The sequence below is a fragment of the Crocuta crocuta genome, unplaced genomic scaffold (assembly GCF_008692635.1).
Source record: "Crocuta crocuta isolate KB4526 unplaced genomic scaffold, BGI_CrCroc_1.0 scaffold3, whole genome shotgun sequence".
In the NCBI taxonomy this organism is placed as follows: domain Eukaryota; kingdom Metazoa; phylum Chordata; class Mammalia; order Carnivora; family Hyaenidae; genus Crocuta; species Crocuta crocuta.
Genome location: NW_027529934.1, coordinates 3,281,499 through 3,301,036, shown reverse-complemented (window position 1 = coordinate 3,301,036; position 19,538 = coordinate 3,281,499). Strand labels below are relative to the sequence as shown.

At 39.0% G+C, this 19,538-nt stretch overlaps 1 protein-coding gene across 1 annotated transcript in view; it reads right to left on the bottom strand.

Moving 5' to 3' along the window:
• FLVCR1 (FLVCR choline and heme transporter 1) overlaps positions 1–19,113 on the bottom strand; it is a 37,166-nt gene extending 18,053 nt beyond the window's left edge. Inside the window, exons 1-3 of the mRNA XM_077763197.1 lie at positions 18,354–19,113; positions 13,824–13,968; positions 8,069–8,209 (exon numbers count right to left, since the gene is read on the bottom strand). Of these exons, the coding sequence (XP_077619323.1) occupies positions 8,069–8,209; positions 13,824–13,968; positions 18,354–19,085 (1,018 nt within the window). The 5' untranslated portion in view covers positions 19,086–19,113. The remainder of the gene's footprint in view (positions 1–8,068; positions 8,210–13,823; positions 13,969–18,353) is intronic.
• Between the last annotated feature and the right edge of the window lie 425 nt (positions 19,114–19,538).

The following is a 19,538-nucleotide window of genomic DNA, read 5'->3' as shown; positions in this document are numbered from 1 at the left end:
AAAATTATAAATGCACTATTTACTAGCTCATCATGTGATATGGAGTGCACTCTGTGAGAGTTGTGAAAATATCATGTGTTTCCTAGCTGACAGAAAACTAAACTCTTGCCATTCCCTTTCAAGATATGGAGTGATCAATTTAACACCTAAACTTACTAGAGATTGCAATGGTAAAATTCTGTCATTACACCATGTATTATTATTAAGACTCAGATATGCCACCCATAAATCCCATCTCCATGCATAGCCATCAAGCATGGAAAGGACTGTTTACTGAGCACCTACAATGTACTTGAGCTAATGAATGTTCAAACATAAGACAGAATCCCTACTTCAGAGATCTCACCCCTGCATCAGACTTCAAGCCAGGTAGTAAAATAATATTAATTACAGATTATTTAAAAAGGGAAAAATAAAAACAGCTGGTTATCAGGGAGCAAAGGACTACATTTGAATCCTGATGATTCCTGACATATGGCATGACTTTAGGTAAGCCTCTAATCTAGCAAGACATAAGTTTATTATTTCTTTCTCTTTATTATTAAATATTTCAAGCATAGAAAATAGTGCAGATAGTAAGTTAACAAATATCCTTACTCATCACCCAGCTTCGTAAACCATTAACATTTTGTCATCTTTCCTTGATCTTCTCCAATCCTGTTCTTCTCGACTATCCTTTCTCAGAGGTAATTCCTATCCTGATGTTAGTGCTTATCATTTTAGATATTAGAATATATGTGTGTCCATAAATAACAATTAGAATTACTCTGCACATATTTGAACTTTATATAAGTAATATATTATCTGTACCCATCTGCAGCTTGCTCTTCACTCAATATTATGTTTTTGAGATTTACCTGAGCCAATTAAAATCTGGTTCATTAATTTTCTCTACTATTTAATAGTCCATTATGTGAAAAACACTTCAATTTAATTATCTCTGGTAAAGTCAATAGACACTTGAGGCTTTTCCAGTTTTTCACTATTTAAAATTATATTGCAATGAATATTGTGTTTTTATGATTACATATAAGGATTTCTCTGAGTCTATATTTAGGAGTAAAATGTCTATTTTCTGGATAGAGCCAAATTGCTCTTCCAAACACTTTTATCAGTTTATACTACTAGCAGAGTTCTTTTACTCCGTATTCTTGTCATATTTGTTTTCTCCAGATTAAAAAATATTTATTTTTTGCCAATTTGAATGCATGTGATATTATTTCTTAACTCTGGTTTTGATTTGCATTTCCTTGATAAGTGATAAGGTTTAGCATCATACATGAGCAATACACAAACACATAAATGCCTTCTGGTTTCCTTAAAGTGTTTGTTCTCTTCTTTCTGAGTAGTATGAGTTATTTTTACATCATAGATACTAATCCTTTGTTGGTTATATGCACCACAGATACTTTTTCATGCTTTATGTCTTGTCTTTTCACTTTTTTTAATGTCTTTTTATTTTACTTCATTTTTTCTAATGTTTACTTATTTTTGAGAGAGAGAGAAAGAGAGAGAGAGCAGGGGAAGGGCAGAGAGAGAGGGAGACACAGAATCTGAAGCAGGCTCCAGGCTCTGAGCTGTCAGCACTGAGCCCAGTGCGGGGCTTGAAATCATGAACCACAAGATTGCGACCTGAGCCGACATCGGATGCTCAATAGACTGAGTCACCTGGGCCCCCCTATGATGTCTTTTTAGAAAAGACCATTATCTTAATATAATCATACTTATCAATCTTTCCTTAGGGTTTATGTTTTATTATTTTTAATTTAATTTTTAAAAATTTATTATTTTATTTTATTTTTTAATGTTTATTTTTGTGATAGAGAGCAGAGCATGAGTGGGGGAGGGGCAGAGAGAGAGGGAGACACAGAATCTGGAGCAAGCTTCAGGCTCTGAGCTATCAGCACAGAGGCTGACATGGCGCTCGAACCTACAAACTGTGAAATCATGAGCTAAGTCAAAGTTGGGCACTTAACTGAGCCATCCAGGAGTCCCATTTATTTTTTTTATTTTAGAGACAGAGTGTGTAACTAGGTGAGAGGGGCAGAGGGAGGGAGGGGGAGAGAGAGAAAGAGAGAGAGAGAGAGAGAGAGAGAGAATCTTAAGAAGGCTCTATGCTCAGCTCAGAGCCCAACATGCAGCTTGATCCCACAAGCCTGGAATCATGACCTGAGCTGAAATCAAGAGTCAGATTTCTAACTGACTGAGCTGCCCTGATGCCCCAAGATTTTATTTTTAAGCAGTCTTTACACCCAGNCCACGAACCGCGAGATCATGACCTAAGCGAAAGTCGGACGCTTAACCGACTAAGCCACCCAGGCGCCCCACATGAGAAATTCTTTTAAGAATACTAAAGCCACCTTCCTATATGTACTTCTAAAACTTTAAAGTTCTAATTTTTACCCTTTGGTCTTTAATCCACTACAATTCATTTTTGTTCATGGTTTGATATAAAGAGCTAATTTGACTTTATTACTCAATTATCTCAGGACAATTTGCTGCATGGTTTCTTTTGTACCAAACATCTAGTTTTCATATATGCATGTTCTAGTCATTGGAGCTGATTGCAAATACAGCAGTCCCCTCCTGTCTGCAGGGAATTTGTCCCAAGTCCCCCAGTGGATCCCGGAAACTGCAGAGGGCGCCAACCCTAGGTATACTAGGTTTTTTTTTTCCTATACATCCATCCATCCCTATGATAAAGTTTAATTTATAAACTGGCAGAGTCAGAGATTAACAACAATAACTCATAATAAAATAGAATGATTACAACAATATACTGTAATAGAAGTTATGTGAATGTGGTCTCTCTCAAAATCTTATTGTACTGTATTCATCTTCTTAGTGTGCTGTTGTGAGGTGACAAAGTGCCTCACAACGATGAGATGAAGTGAGGTGAACGACACGGTGTGATGTACTGTCAGGCTACCGCTGAGTTTCTGTGGATAGGTCAGGAGTTGCACCTGCTTCCTGATTGCAGTTGAACGCGGGTAACTGAAACCACAGAAAAGGAAACTAGGCATAAGGGAGGATCACTGTATAGTAGTTTTTTTCCTTCCAGTCCCTAGTGGTATGGCTGTATGACTTTAAGTGTGAGCAAGAGTGACATTTCCCATTTGCTGCCCTAGTAATCACAATAGCCTGTGCCCAGTCGTCACCCTGGATCCCTGAGTTAACTGACAAGCAGAACCCTGCTGCCCATTCCCAGTGAACGTGTAGCATTGGCGATAAATAAGTTTTTGATGTGTTAGGCCACTGACATTTTTTGGCAGAATTTCATTGCTACAATACAACCTAGCCTGCAAACATACACAGGGGTAGGTTGCTGGCATCTCCTCTCTGTGCCAGTAACCTAACAGTCTATCCCTTGATTATATATGGCATCTTAATAATCATTGTTTTATACATCCTGAGAGAATGTGTCCCTCACCTCAGTCTTCATCGAAATTATCTTTGTTCTTGGCCCTAACTTCTCTCACAGCCAATTTCAGAAGTAGTCAAGTTCCATTACAAACCCTGTTTATACGGAAGATTGCAGGATGAGACCTAGAGTTGTGTAAAGATTGTATCGAACCCTGAATAACTGGCTCATGTTGCTCATGTCCCATTGAGTTCAGGAAAATACAGAGACCCAGCTAGGTTAGCCTGAGGAGGCCAAGGAAAACAGTTCCTCTTAGTTTCAGATAGCAAGTAGCAATAGTTGGCAGAGTAAAGGATACTATTTTCTCCAAATAGCACTACCTCAAAAAAAAAAAAAAAGTTATCTTGGACTATCTGGTTCCTAAGTTTTGGACACTGTATACAGTCCTAAAAACCTGTCCCAGGAGTATAGTCCCCATCTAGATCATCCCATGTGCAACTCTGCTCCAACTTTCAATGTACAATACTAGGCATGGAGGGAGACCATGTACCGCCCAAAGGTGTGATGTGATTCACTCAGTCAAAATTATATCCCTAAATCTGTGCCCCTTTGGTGAAGACTATGAGATCAAGAAAGTTTCCCCACTGTCCTAGGGAATATTATCAAACTCTCCAGAGTATTTCCCAATCCCTTCTTTCTAATTCCATCAACAAGCAAATTCTGTTTAATGTCCCACTTAGTGCCTGTATCTTGCTTTTCTGTCAATCCAAATCTGCAACTGTCATTTATTAATACAATGGGTCTGTAACGTTAATTGCCATCACTATACTCTCAGGTCTTCCATAAACATAGCTCTTCGTTTAATTTATGTCTTCTCTTGTCTTTAATGTGTTCTAATTTTCTAATTTATAAAGTTCTTTTGTTAGATTTATTCCTAGTCATCTTAAAGTGTTCGTTGGTTTTATAAAAATATCTTTTTATAGGAATACAATTCTTCTCTGGGTGCCTGGGTGGCTCAGTCAGTTAAGCATCCAAATCCTGATGTGGGCTCAGGTCATGAGCTCATGGTTTGTGGGATCGAGCCTCAGGTTGGGCTCCAGCTGAGTGTGGAGCCTGCTTGGGGTTCTCTCTTGCTCTCTGCCCCTCCACCCCACAAAATAAAGAAATACGCATCTTTTTAAAAAGGAATACAATTCCTATAAATACATAGGAATATAGTTGACATTTTCATACTGTCAGATTATCAGTAATCTTGTTGAACTCATTCTTATTAGTTTTAATAGTTATCTGCAGGTTCTCTTGCATTATTTTCATAGATCAGGAGGTCAGTAAACATTTTCTGTAAAGGACCAGACAGTAAGTTCTTCACTTTGCAGGAGCTAGGGTCTCGATGAGACTACTCAGTGCTGCCCTTGCAGCTCAAAAGCAGCAAAGAAAACTTGTAAACAAATAAAACTTTATTCTTTATTTATAAAAACAGGCAACAGAGTTGACTTATAGGCCACAGTTTGATGACCTCTGCTGTATATAATCATATTATCTGTGAATACTAGCATCTTTTTTCTTTCCAGCTCATCTCCTTTTAAATTTTGTGTTAGCCAGTCAGAACCTCCAGTTGGATAACGAATAGAAGTGATGACACAGATGGGGCGCCTGGGTGGCGTAGTCGGTTAAGCGTCCGACTTTCGCTTAGGTCATGATCTCGCAGTTCGTGGGTTCGAGCCCCGCGTCGGGCTCTGTGCTGACTGCCAGCTCGGAGCCTGGAGCCTGTTTCAGTCTGTGACTCCCTCTCTCTCTGACCCTCCCCTGCTCACGCTGTCTCTCTCTCTCTCTCTCTCCTAGAAATAATAAAAAAAATAATAAAAAAAAAGTGATGACATAGACATCCTTGTTTTAAAGGATACTTCTGCTCCTAAGGTTCTGCCTTTAGAATGATGTTTGCTAGAGAGTTTTTGTAGATAAATTTGATCAGATTCATAAAGTTCATTTTTCTTTGCAGTTTCCTAAGGCTTTAATAAGTGCGTATTGAATACTATCAAATGCTTTCCCCTCAGCTATTGGGCAAATTTTCCTCTTTGATCTATTACTGTGATAAATTATATTCATATATTTCTAGTGCTAAATCAGTTTCGTACAAAACCATTTCTTAAGCCAAACTCGGCTAGTATGTATTGTCATTTGTATAAATTGCTAAAGTAGCTTTGCTAATATTTTGTTTTGCATTTTTACATCTTGTTCATAAGTGAAATTGACCTGTAATTCTTTTCTTGCACTGTTCCTGTCTGATTTCGATATCAAGGTTATACCAGCCTCACAAGGAAGCAGATGATACCAGTGATTGCCTCCAGGGAAGGGAACTCCCTGGAGACAGAGAGGTAACCTGGGGACAGAGATGGGGAAAGACTGGTTTTTCATTGTATGCCCTTTGTACCTTCTAAATTTTATACTATGTACACTATGCATCCTTTGTAAACTACTAAATTTTGTACAATTAAATAAAATTTAGAATTCAGAAAAGAGAACTCCAATTCTTCATTTTTAAAATACGTATAATAATATTTCTATCTCAAAAAAGTTATATGAAATAATACATATGGAAGTCCTTTATAAATTAAAAACAAAAACAAAAAAAAATTCCCCTTATCACTTATGTATAATCAAGGAAGCACTAACTGATGTGTTATAAAAGAAATGACTCTTAAACTGTTGTTCACTTTTTAGATGTTTATATCATGCCCCTAGTTGGATTCTAATTTCTTCACAGAAGAAATCACATAATCATGCTTCTTTCTACCACACAGTATCTAGCGTACTACTGTACATTTAGTTAATGTTTGATAATTATTGATGGAATAAACAAATAAATGAATGAGTAACAAAATGAACAGTAAGTGAGGCCAACATTAAGTTGGCTCTCGTAGGATCACTTAAGGGAGAAAAGGAGCACATACCACGTAAAATAAGGGCACAAATTTACAGAGACTAGAATTAATAGCATATATGCACGTGGAGACATGTTTGTGTATATGAGTGTGTGTCTGAGACAAGGGGCTGGTTATAAATGGACTGAAAGAAAGTTTTATCTTGGGAAATAGTGAGAGATAAAAGAAGGTAGGAATCTTTCTTCCTTAAATGATAGGCTACAGAAATGAATTTACTCTTATAGATATTAATGACCCACTGTTTTCGCTACTTCCCAGTTATGTGTTTTAGGGTTAAGCTAACCAGCAGAAGTAACCAACAAAATTAAGAAAAGGAACTACAGCATGTTAAAGTATTTAATGCTGGTATGACATAAGATCAGGAGATCTGCTTAAAAAATATTCCAGGAAAAAAATATTCCAGGAAAAAAGTAGAGGAAGGAAATAAAGCAATAATGGTGAAGGGCTGATCATTGAAGCTGGGTACTGATAGGTACATAGGGAATCACCATATTAAATCCTGTACTTTGGTGTTCAACAATGTGCACTAAAAAAAAAAAAAAAAAAAAAAAAGAAAAGAAAAGAAAAGAAAAAAAAAGATGAAGTAATCCTGGTAAAAGGGTGAGTTTAGGTAAGGGCATAATTTGTTACAACATGTAAGAGTTATGTACTCAGGTGTGCACTCCCAAAAAGATGTAAAGAAGAGAACAGCAGTGAGTGACTTCTGAAGACAAGTAAGACAGAAATAGGGGGTGTTGGTAAGAGACTTTTAAATACAGAGAACAAACTGAGGGTTGATGGGGGTGGGGGAGGGGGAAACTGGGTGATGGGCATTGACGAGGGCACTTATTGGGATGAGCACTGGGTGTTGTGTTAAGTGATGAACCTCGGGAATCTACTCCCAAAACTGACAGCATACTGTACACACTGTATATTACCCAATTTGACAATAAATTACATTAAAAGAAAGAAAGAAAGAAATAGGGGGTGTTGGCAGTTGATACAGTGTTAATATCCTTTGAAAAACAAAGGATAAACTGAGTTGAAAAACTGAGCCTGGGTGGCTTAGTCAGTTAAGCATTCCACTCTGGCTCAGGTCATGAAATCATAGCTCATGAGTTCAAGCCCTGGGGTGGGCTCTGTACTGACAGCTCAGAGTCTGGAGCTTGCTTAGGATTCTGTGTCTTCCTCTCACTCTGCCCCTCCACCGCTCACACTCTGTCTTTCTCTCCTTCAAAAATAAACATTAAAAAAAATTTTCTTTAAGAAAAACAAAGGATGAACTGTCAGCAAACTCTGAAGGGAACCAAATTTGTTGGTGCCTACAGTCAAAGCCACAGTGTCAGCTGTTCTGAAATATCTAGAAGGATGAGATTTTTTTTCAAGTTAAAACTGATTCAAGTCATCGCATTAATGTCTTGTCCTGATTGGGTAGTTAAAATAGAGGCCACTTTGTACAGGGTCAGAGAAAGGAATTGTTGATGACATTTCCCATATGCCTACAGTAGTTTATAAAGGACTTAAAATACTCTGTGAAAACTCAAAAAAGAAGACAGTGTTTGTCTATTTGAGATCTGTTATTTTTTTTATTTTAAAAACATGTAAGAAAATCCATCCTGAAGTTTTCACTTTTAGTTCAAAATTTAAGTTTATGACTGTGCGGTCATTATTTTTACAGTTAACAAACCTATCTCATTAAAGCTCAAGCCACTACATTAAATGAAAAGAATCTATAATGCTCAAAGGCTTACAGAGACATCAGAGAAAATAAAAGAAAACCACTTACCATAAGTGATCAATAGAAGGACAAAAGGAACGTTTCTAAATAGGTTCCTTATTGATTTCTTATAGGAGTAGTCAGCAGGGGGGTTTTTTTGAAGAGCTGCTTGAGCCTTACTTGGTGGATACTGAGGTTTTTCTTTGAATGCTGGAAACAGACATGAAAAGGAAATTAAATACATACATTTAGTGAATGGACGAAATCAGTTTAAGTTTAAAGAGGTAGTGAGAGGGGCACCTGGGTGGCTCAGTCGGTTAAGCGTCCGACTTCGGCTCAGGTCAGATCTCACGGTTTGTGGGTTTGAGACCCACATCAGGCTCTGTGCTGACAGCTCAGAGCCTGGAGCCTGTTTCGGATTCTTTGTCTCCCTCTCTCTCTGCCCCTCCCCCACTCATGCTCTGTCTCTCTCTGTTTCAAAAGTAAATAAACTATTAAAAAAAAAAAAAAGAGGTAGTGAGAGTCTTACAGTGAAGATTTCACTTTCATTAATTTTTAAGTGAAGAATATCCACCTGGTCCCCTGAAACTGACTACAACTCAGGGATTTGGCCAGGTCACATGACTTAACTGCAAAACCTTCAATAATACTCCACAACCTTGCCCACCGATTATTCCTTTTCAGTTAAGCAAGATTAATGTTTATTATAGTAAGTATTCAACAATTCCATTCCTACATTTAGTGCAATTTGTAATTAGAGGTAACATCAGATATGAGCAAAGCAATATGTTATTGAACTCTTAAGATTATCTTGAGTTAGTTAACTATTTCCTTTTAAGTTTTGAGGCAAACTTTATCAACTGATCTAACTATACCTCCAGAATTGAAAAAGGTCATGGTGGATTCATGGGAGCAGAGCTCACCAAAACGTCAAGTAATTACAATATACTGAAAACTTATCAAACTAAAACAGACTTCTAGTTTTACAGGTGTCACAACTAATTCAAGAGGAGACATATTCATGAATATTCACTGTTTAATGTCCTTACATCGGAGGACTGGTAGACATAAAATGTTTAAGTTGTTGCAATCCCTCCTCTTCCGTTCACCCTATCTGCTCCTTGCACTGTGGAGGGCGTCTGTTGTCCTTTCCTGAAAGTCTCTTTGTGTCCTAGTTAAGATAGGAGATATCTCTTTTCATTAGTATTGGTAACACACAACTCACACAGTTGTAAAACAAAGCTTCAGAATGTAAACACCATGCTTACAAGGTAGTCACAGGGATCGGAGATCGAGTGATTCTTAAGTCTCTTACTCAGGTCTTTATTTTTATTTATCTGGTAAAATAAGTATAAAAGGCTCAGATTTGAACTCCAATTCAAAATGAAGACAATTCTTGTTAATCTTCAACTCCACTAAATTTATTTCCTGAATACACGTGTTATCTTTTAGTTTTAGGTAATTAACTGCCCTGTTGGACAAAATCAGGCCTGTATCAGCTACACAATACACTACAGTCAGGTTTAATTCTATAGGAAGCAAAGGAAACAGGAACAGAAAACCACTGGTCTCTGCCCCTGTTTACTCAGCACTGCTTCTTTCAAATGATGAAATATGACTTTTTCCTTCTCCTTTGAAAACTGAAAAGCAATAGTCTTCTGCTTTCTTCTCCCCACCAAAAATGTGCACCATTAAAATGATTAACTATCGGGGCATTTAGCTGACTCAGTTGGTAGAGCATGTGATTCTTGATCTTAGGGTCGTGAGTTCAAGCCCCACACTAGGCACATTGTTTACTTAAAACAAAGAAATAAATAAAATGAGGGGATTAAAAAGAAAACCCATGAATTGATTTTTTAANATAATATATTATTATATAATAATAATAATAATTAATAATAATAATAATAATAAAAAACTATTAAAGCAGTTATTCTCCAAAGTAGCCAAAGGATTTTGGGGTACCACATTCAAACTTTTTCTCCCATGATGAATAAGTATATCTTTTCTGTTTAGGACTACTTCTGCTTTTTGAAATTAGGTAATAACGTTACCTTCTGATTTCATTATTTGTCCTTGTATGATTCAAGCAGACATTACACATATTAACTTATTATAAGACACATAAAGACTTGAATACTGTCTCTGCCTTATATCTTTGTATAACTCTGAAGAAGTCAATTCCTGTCTCTCAACTATAGCTTTCTCATTCATAAAATGGAAATAACAACAAGCTGTTAGGAGAACTATATAACATTTGCAAAATAATTTTGTAATTATTGAATGCTACACAAAATACATTGTCTTTTTGAGGAATATATATTTTTAAGAAGTCAGAGACTATCTTAGGGGCTTGAAATTCTTATAGCCTCAGTAAAACATATTTCTGTTAAAAGTTTAACAGAAACTATATAACAGCAGCCTATATATAAATATCCTGAATATAAGAATCAAAAGTAAAATTAGACAGACATGTTATTTATTGATGTTTAAGTACCTTAACATTAAATATTTTGATTGCCATTACTTTTGGTTTTTCTCATCCACTCATGTTAGTGAATCTGGATGGTAAGCTTTAATACACACACTTGAGTTAGTGATATAGTTTACCTCTCTGCTGCCCAGAACAGCCTTCAAATACAATAGCCTCACCACTTATATAGGAAGAATTTGAAGTGGAGCAAAAACAAAACTAAATAAAAATTAAAATGACCTATTTTTATATATAACATTTTAAATATGAACTTAGGGTACCTAGGTGCAAATTCACCTTCAGTATTTACTATGACCATGGACAGATTAGATCCACTTACATTCTGTGCCTCACTTTCCTCATCTATAAAATGGGAATGATAATAGTACTGTCCGCAAATGGCTATGAGGACTGAAGGATACAGCATGTAATGTGCCTTTAAACACGTTCGGTACATACCAAACAACCAAATGTTAGAGACTATAATCATGTGGGGTGTGTGAAGAATGAGGTATTAGTGTGCAATTCAGTGGAAGGCTTGGGTTAATTCCTAGAAATGCTACATGGATTACATTCACATGTAAGTTCCATGAAGGAAGGTAGGAAGGTTACATGGCATGAAGCCTCAAGATAGCATTTTTGAAAGACTGCTGAATACCAATTTAGTATATAACATGTTGCTGAAAAGCATCAGCAAAACTAAATTATTTTGTAAGATTTGGTTGGGATTCCAAAGTATTTATAGGTAGAATTTAGAGGGACATAGGACTGTCTCTTAGTAATGAAGGACATTTGAGTAGGGATTTTAAAAATAACCCATATCTTCCTCAATAGCAAACATCTGGAAAAGAAAAACAGGTAAATTTTTTGTTTCAATATCACAATTTCAACCTGAGACTTTCAGGTCACATCTGTATATTATTTTGCTTTTATACTATGCTTGGTGTCGTAAGATTAAGATTACAGGTCACCAAGCAAAACTTGACAGTGAGCCCTTTTTTCCCTGCTCCATTTCCACTGTCTACTCAGAAGCCACGAGTACATAAATAAGTAATAACATACATGAATAGGTCTCTTAATTTCTCAAATAACACAGGATACTATGTCAACGGTCACACCTATTATTAGTGCCTTTTTGTCCCCTTCCTTGACAAATAAGCATCTTATGTTTGTAGCATCTCATATAGATATGATTAAACACGTATGTGTCATATATATAATTTCATATGGAGAGATATCTCACATAGAACCTGTTCTCTCACTTCTTCCAGAGAGACAATCAATTGAAGACAACAGGAAAAGGAAAACCAGAACTGATGTGCAGGAATCAAAGGAAAGAGGATTTTACATTTTAATAATCCTTAATGCTAACAGAGCATCGATTTATGCACAATGTATATAAACTACATTTCATTTAGCAAATCAAATATGGCTACCAGAAAAGTAGGCTTAAGAGTTTGTCTTTAAAAAATAAACAGTTAACCCTTGAACAATGTAGGGGTTGGGGGCACCAATCCCCTACAGTTATTCATGAATAACTTCTGACTCCCCCAAAACTTAACAACTAATAGCCTACCGCTGACCAGAAAGCAAGTAGGGGAGAGGGGCAGAGAGAGAAAGAGAGTCCCAAGAAGGCTCCATGCTCAGTGCGGAGCCAGATGTAGGGTTCCATCCCACGACCATGAGATCATGACCTGAGCCAACATCAAGAGTTAGTTGGACGCTCAACCAGCTGAGCCCCCCAGATACCCCTGGTATTCTTAAAATAATGCAAGCTAGAGAAAAGAAAATGTTACTAAGAAAATCATAAGGAAGAGAAAAGACATTTACAGGACTGTAAAAAATCCATGTAAAAGTGGGCCTGTGCAATTCAAACCCATGTTGTTTGAGGGCCAACTGTAGATTTCATTTAAATCTTTGTTAAATTGCTAAAATAGTACAGTGATCATTTGTCCTTTTTCAGTAGTCTGTACATAGCAAATGTGTCATTCCTTAATTGAAACATAAAAAACAACCCTAAGTAGGCTGGACATGTAAGCATACTTTATATGTTACTGAAAGAATATTTTGTTCATCATCTTAAGGGAGATTAAATATATGGGCAGTTCATCTACAGAGGCAGTCTTTATCAAAACAGTCTTCAGCCTACATTTCTTTGAAAACTAAAGATTTCATGTCTGGAGATCACAAAATTTGAATTCACTACGATAGCCATGGTAAAAATGAATCTATGAATTTTAAGGCTCCAGCTATAATGCAACTAATGCAAATGTTAATGATTAAAAGATGGCCTTTTGACTTTAAAGTTGCTTCCTTCTTCAAATCAATTTAAGATGTACTGAGTGCCCAAAGGGCAATATTATAGTTATATTAGCAACCATATTACTTAAAAAACCTGTCCTTTTCTCTGAAATCAAAATTGTTTCCCATTAAAAATAAACTTAGGGCAGTCAGATGGTTGAGTCGGTTAAGCATCGACTCTTGATTTCCTTTCAGGTCATGATCCCAGGGTTGTGGGATGGAGCCCCGCACTGGGCTCCATGCTGAGAGTGGAGCCTGCTTGGCATTCTCTCTCCCCCTCCCTGCCCCTCCCCTGCTCATATTCTTTCATTCTCTCTCTCTCTCTCTCTGTAAAAATAAAATTAAAATTAAAAATTTTAATTAAAAAAAATAAAAATGAACTTGAAAAAGCAGACCTTCCCAAACCTTCTTCCAAACTGCTGATGGCTGCTTGCAGCTGATCTGGACTGACTGCTTCAAGAGACAGGCCCAGACGAGAGGACTCAGTGATGAGTGGAGGCAGCAGGACTTTGCCGGAGCAGCCTAACAAGCAGACAGTAGCCGGTCTGAGGTTCTGCTGAACAGCTTGCTGCTGCCCAGGATCGTTCACCGGTCAACATTTTCAGATCCAGTTAATTGTTAAAATGGGAATCCTTGGAGGGATTTATTGTTAAAAAAAAAAAAAAGTTGTAGCCTATTTGCATCATTTCAAAGCATGAGAAGAACTTGTTCCTGGCTACGTTAGCATAAGGTGCAGAATATGGTAGAGGAGTATGCAAAGAGGAGGCAGCTAATATGTTTGCAACAATAGTGATGAGGGAAGAAAAGTTAGTAGGGAGATAAATTAGATGAATTAGTCTTCAAACCTTTACAATATTAAAATAGATGTGGCCAACCGTATCATATCCCTAGGGCTGTAGCATTCATTATCTGAACAAGGGCAACAGCAAGAATGAAACAAGCATACGGCATTGGCGATATTAGCAGAAAAATGTTGAGGGTTAACTATTTTTATTTTCATGTGTTTGTCATGCATTTGTCTATTTAAGCAAAAGGGGGAAATTCACTCACCAATTATTGTTAAAAAACATAAAAACGTGGCAACAGATGATGTCCCATAAAACATGGTGCTGATATTACAAGCCAGAAGATCGGTGTCATTCTGTGTGTTGGGCACTAAAACTGGTGGTAGCAAAAAGCCAACTGCAGTTCCAAGCTGTAAAATAAATAATCCTGTTAAAAGCCATTATTATAAGAGAAAAACAGGACATACTGGCAATTATTACAACTTACAACATAAAGAAGACAGCTAGTGTATTTAAGGTACAAGGTGTAGATCCTAATACATCTTGTTCTAGTGTTAAAGTATAATTGCTGACAAATATCTTTCCTAGTCAACAAACTCCTACTATCTGAATGATTCTGCTGAAAAGATGTGTAACATACAGCCCTTACCCTTTAGATGCTTACAATCAAAAAGGGGAACAAGAGCATGCAGAATAAGGCTGAGAAAAGATGATGTATAGAATGGGAGAAAATATTTGCAAACTGTATATCTAAGAAAGGCCTACTATCCAGAATATTTAGAGAACTCAACAACAAAAAGATAAACATTCAATTCAAAAATGGGCAAAGGACTTGAATATACATGTTTCCAAAGAAATAAAGTGTTCAACAAACACGTGAAAAAAAATGCTCAACATAATTAATTAGTAAAGAAATGCAAATCAACACCATAATGAGATACCACTGCATACCCACAAGGATGGCTATAATTAGCAAACAAATGAAAAACTGGAAAATAACAAACACCGGAAAGATGTGAAAAATTAGGACCCTTGTATACTGTTAGTAGGATTGTAAAATAGTGCCACCACTGTGGAAAACAATTTGGCAGTTCCTTAAAAAGTTAAACATAACATTACCACATGACCTAGCAATTCCACTCCTAGATAAATACCCAAAAAACTGAAAACAGGTTCTCAAACAAATATCAAATATTATACATGAATATTTATAGCACCCTATCTGCAATAGCCAGAAGGTAGAACAAACCCATATGTCATCAACAGATGAATGGATAAACAAAATGTGGATAAACAAAACATTCAATGAAATATTACTCAACCATAAAAAGAATGAAGTACTAATAATGAAAGATGTGTAATGTACAGTCATCCACAACATGGATGAATTTTGAAAACATCCTAAGTGAATGAAGCTGGACCTAAAAGGTCACATATTGTATGATCCATTTACATGATACATCTAGGACACGTGAATCTATAGAGAGAAAAAGCAAGTTAGTGGTTACCAATGGATAAAAGAAACAGGGAATGAGGAGTGACTGCTAACTGGGTATTGGGTCTTCTTTGAGGGGAGATAAAAATGTTTTGGAATTAGAGAGAGGTGATGGTTGTACAACATTGGAAATGTACTAAATACCACTAAGCTGTAATTTAAAATGCTTAATTTTATGCTATATGAATTTCACCTCAGTAAAAAAAAAAATAATAAAGTTGACTATGGTAATCACAATGAAAGAAATAAAATCAAAGTATTAAAGGAGCTCAATGGAGAAAGATAGCAGATTCTTTCAGGGATGGAGGTGAGGAGAGGCCCCGAGACAGGTTTCCAAAGGGAGCCTGGGGCAGATACCTACAGTCACCAAACACTTCATTTGCTCCCTCACAAAAAGCTGGATAGAGACCTTAAACAAGGAATTATAATAGAGTGTGGCAAGTGCAGTGATGGAGAGGTAGAGGGTGCCTAAGACGAGACGATGTGATCTATCATCGGAACAAGAACACTATTCAGACTAAAAGGGACTAAATGAGTAATTAGCCTAATGAACAGCTGTACACCTGGACTATCCCAGGCAAAGTGGGACATACAGTCACCGTCACTAAGAAACTACTTTGAAGGAACACCTTCTATACAGTTGGGGTTCAGGAAAAGTTTCTGGAGGAGCTAAGATCTGAAGAAGAAATTGGAATTAGCCAAGTGAAATCGGAGTGTTCTAACCAAGGGGACATCACGGACAGAGGAAGAAGAGACCATGACCTTGTGAGAAGCTATAAGTAGTGGATATTACCCCTCAGAGCAGTACCCGAATGTGGAGGTGAGGAAGGGTGGGTGTGGAGAGGTGACACGGAGGAGCTGGCGGGAGGCAGATCTGGAGGGTCTCACGTTGTCACATTACGGAGCTTGAAGTTTGCCCTAAAGGTAAAGGAAGCCACTGCAGAGGGCAAGGGAGTACCCTGAACAGATCTGCCCGTTATGAAGACCACAGTGGATAAATGTGGAGAGAAGCAGGAAAAGAGCAAGAGCTGTAGACTGGAAAATCAGTCAGCAAGCTCTAGGTAAGGGCTGCAGGTGGCCAAAGCTAAGACGGTAGCAGTAGAAGTGAAGAGAAATGAACTGAGAGACAAGGTAAATTTTGATGGGCAGAATCATATGGAAATATTCAGCTGGCCGGTATCGATATGAGTCTGAAGCTCATTCATTTATTCAACAAAATTTTATAGAAAATCGACAATGTGCTGGGAACTGCATTAAAGGCTGGTGATACAACTGTATACATTTAGACCACATGCCTATTTTCATGACACTTACAATCTAATGGTGGTTTGGGAAATGAATAATAACAATGAATACATAGACATACAAATATATCTATCAGACAGTGATAAGCGCTATATGGAGATAGTATAAAGATATAATTAGTGACTAGGCAACTCTAAATGGGATCCTCAAGAAATGCCACTAAATGATATTTAAAATGAATTCAAACTGAGAGTTAAGTGAGAGTAAGGGTGTAATAATGTGATCCTAGGAGGAAGAACATTCCAGGCAGAGAATGTTTCTGCAAAGGCCTTTAGGCAAAATATAAAATTAGTGTTGTTTCAGGAACAGAAGAAGACATTTTCGAGTGAAGAGTTTAGATTTTAAGTACTAAGCAAGTTCAAAGCAGAGCAATGACAGGATCTGATCTATGCTTTTTTTTTTTTAACTTTTTTTAAACATTTATTCATTTTTGAGAGACAGAGACAAAGCACGTGAGGGGGAGGGTCACAGAGAGACAGGGAGACACAGAATCTGAAGCAGGCTCCAGGCTCTGAGGTGTCAGCACAGAGCCGGATGCGGGGCTCGAACCCACAAACCACGAGATGATGACCTGATCCAAAGTCAGATGCCCAACTGACTGAGCCACCCACGCGCCCTGATCTATGTTTTAAAAAGGGTCTCTTGGGTCACCTGGGTGTCTCAGTTGGTTAAGCGTCTGATTCCTGTTTTTGGCTTGGTGATGATCTCTCGGTTTGTAAGTTCAAGCCTCACATCAGGCTCAATGAAGTATTAATATTGGATATAATTTTGTAAATGAAAAATACTTTAAGAAAACAGTTCCTATCTAAACATATGAAAGCAACCAACTAAAATATCATTTATATAAATTATTTTGAATATACAACAACTACAGTTCAAGCTCCCCTTTCTTCTGTACTTTTAGAGAAAGAAAAAAAAGAAAAAAGTAGTAAGCACGTAGAGCTAGTCTTTTTATGGATTTTAGTTAAACCTTATTGCGGTCTCGAAACAAGAGTTAGCCTGTCAGAGAGTAACACTCTTTTGTTACACAGCATGTAGGAATATACCTGTAGAGAGAGGTGAAGTTTACAGACTTGTTTACAGACTTTTAACTACGTTCTCCTTAAGCTGAACTAACACTCAATACAATGTACAGAAAGTATCACAGAACTCCATACGCACAATTTATTAGCAATAAAAGAGTCAGTCGTCAATTACAACACACACATATACACACACACACACACACACACACACACACCATTCCTCTTAGTAATGCTACTGGAATGTTGCTGGAATTTGAACCTATTGTGTTAGAAGGACTAGGAAGCACTTTAAGGAACAATTGGCAAAATTAGCCACCCTTTTACAGTGGGTTCCATGGTCTGTGATCTGTCCTGCATTTTCTTACTGTTAACAATCGCTAAGAGGACTCAGTAATTTTGTGAGGTCTTTATCACTAGAACATTTATTTAGCTGTCACTTATAAATGCCGTGCCCCAGGCACTCTGCTGACTGCCATGTTGGGTGGGGAGATTACTAAAAAAGAACACACATTAAAATGAATGAATGAATGAATGAATGAATGAAAATAAAACAGGAGCTGCCCACTCAAAATGAGAAAAAATTTCCCAGACTCCAACACTTTCCTTTTACAAAGAATACACTGTAGGTCACACTGATACCTGCCTAAGTCTCGTTCCTTACTGCGCTGACCAGTTTTCTATGAATGCTAGGGTTATATGGGCCGGTTCAGTTCATTATATTATAGGTCATGCTCAAAGCAAGATGATAAGGTGGTCACTTTAAACTGCTCTTGAAAGATCTGTCCCTACAAATAAATCAAATATCCTCTTTAATCCAAGACTGCCTCCCATGTTATGACTACACATCTCCTTTCCTTCATTTATACACAACTGCCTCCTGAGGGTCCATCCATATACCGGAGCTCATACAGCCTAGGCGTTTATCTGGTTCTTTAGGCATCCGATTTTCATCTATCACCCTAGTCCTTACCTGATTGCCTAGCACGGCGGTGGCACAAGCCGTGGATACCTCCTTGGGCCCAAACCACACTGAGGCGATGCGGGAGGGCAGGCCGAGGATGAACACCTGGGCCACCGAGCACAGGAACTGGCCCAGCATGGTGACCCAGAAGAGATGCTGCTCCACACTGGCGCACTTGATCCAGGCGCCAAGGCAGTTGAGGCCTGAGCCCAGCAGGGCGGTGAGCCGTAGGCCTCTGGTGTCCAGCAGCCACGTGGCCGGGAAGATGAGGGGCACGTAGGCCAGCATGTACACCATGGACAGCCAGTCAATGTGCAGGGAGGAGACGCCATAGAAGCCCTCGAAGATGTTGCTGATGATGCTGTACTGGATCCACTGAAAGGCGTTCACCAGCGAGTACAGGCTGAAGATCAGGAGCACCACAAAGCGCCGCGCAGACAGCGCGATCTGGGGCGCCTGGGAGTCCTCGGTCCCCGGGGTCTCCTCCCCGGGGCCCGTGGGCAGCAGCCGGGTCTGGGTCTCCTCCTCTGGAGCCAGCGGAGTCTGCGGCCTGCATAGGGCTTCCGCCGCGGCCGCGAGGCTGTCCCGAGACACTCCATTCAGGGTCAGTAAGCCGCCTTTGGGCCCGTTCTGCGGCTCGGCGCTCACCTTTCCGGGGGGCTCGCCTCCCGGCACCAGGAGGTATCCATTCGTGGGCTGGTGCCCGGGTGCCACCGCTGCCTCATCGTCCAGCTTCACCATGTCCCTGCGCTCCCCCGCGCCGTCTCGCGCCCCGGCCCTTCTCCCCCGTCCCGCACCCCTGGCCCAGGGCCCGAGGCCCTCCCTGCCCCCTAACCCCAGCCCCTTGGCCCACCGCTCATGCGCCCCTTCCCCCGGCCGAGTGAGCCGGAGTGCGAGCCGCGAACCTCAGCCGGAGCGGTGGGAGTACGCAGGCCAAGCAGATGTCCTCGCGCGACTCCAGGCCTGCGGTCACCCTGTGCCGGGCCCAGTTCCAAGAACGTCATATCACCGCGGGTGACGGCCCCACTGACCAATCAGTGGGAGTCTCCTTTCGGCGCGTAAGCCAATCGGGGAGTTTCCGGCAAGGAGGAGGCGGGAGCAAATTTGCTGGGAGGAGAGCGGAAGGCGGGGCTGGAAGGTAAGGCTGGGCGATCTCCTCCCCGGAAGGATGCTGTAACCGGGAGTAACAGACCT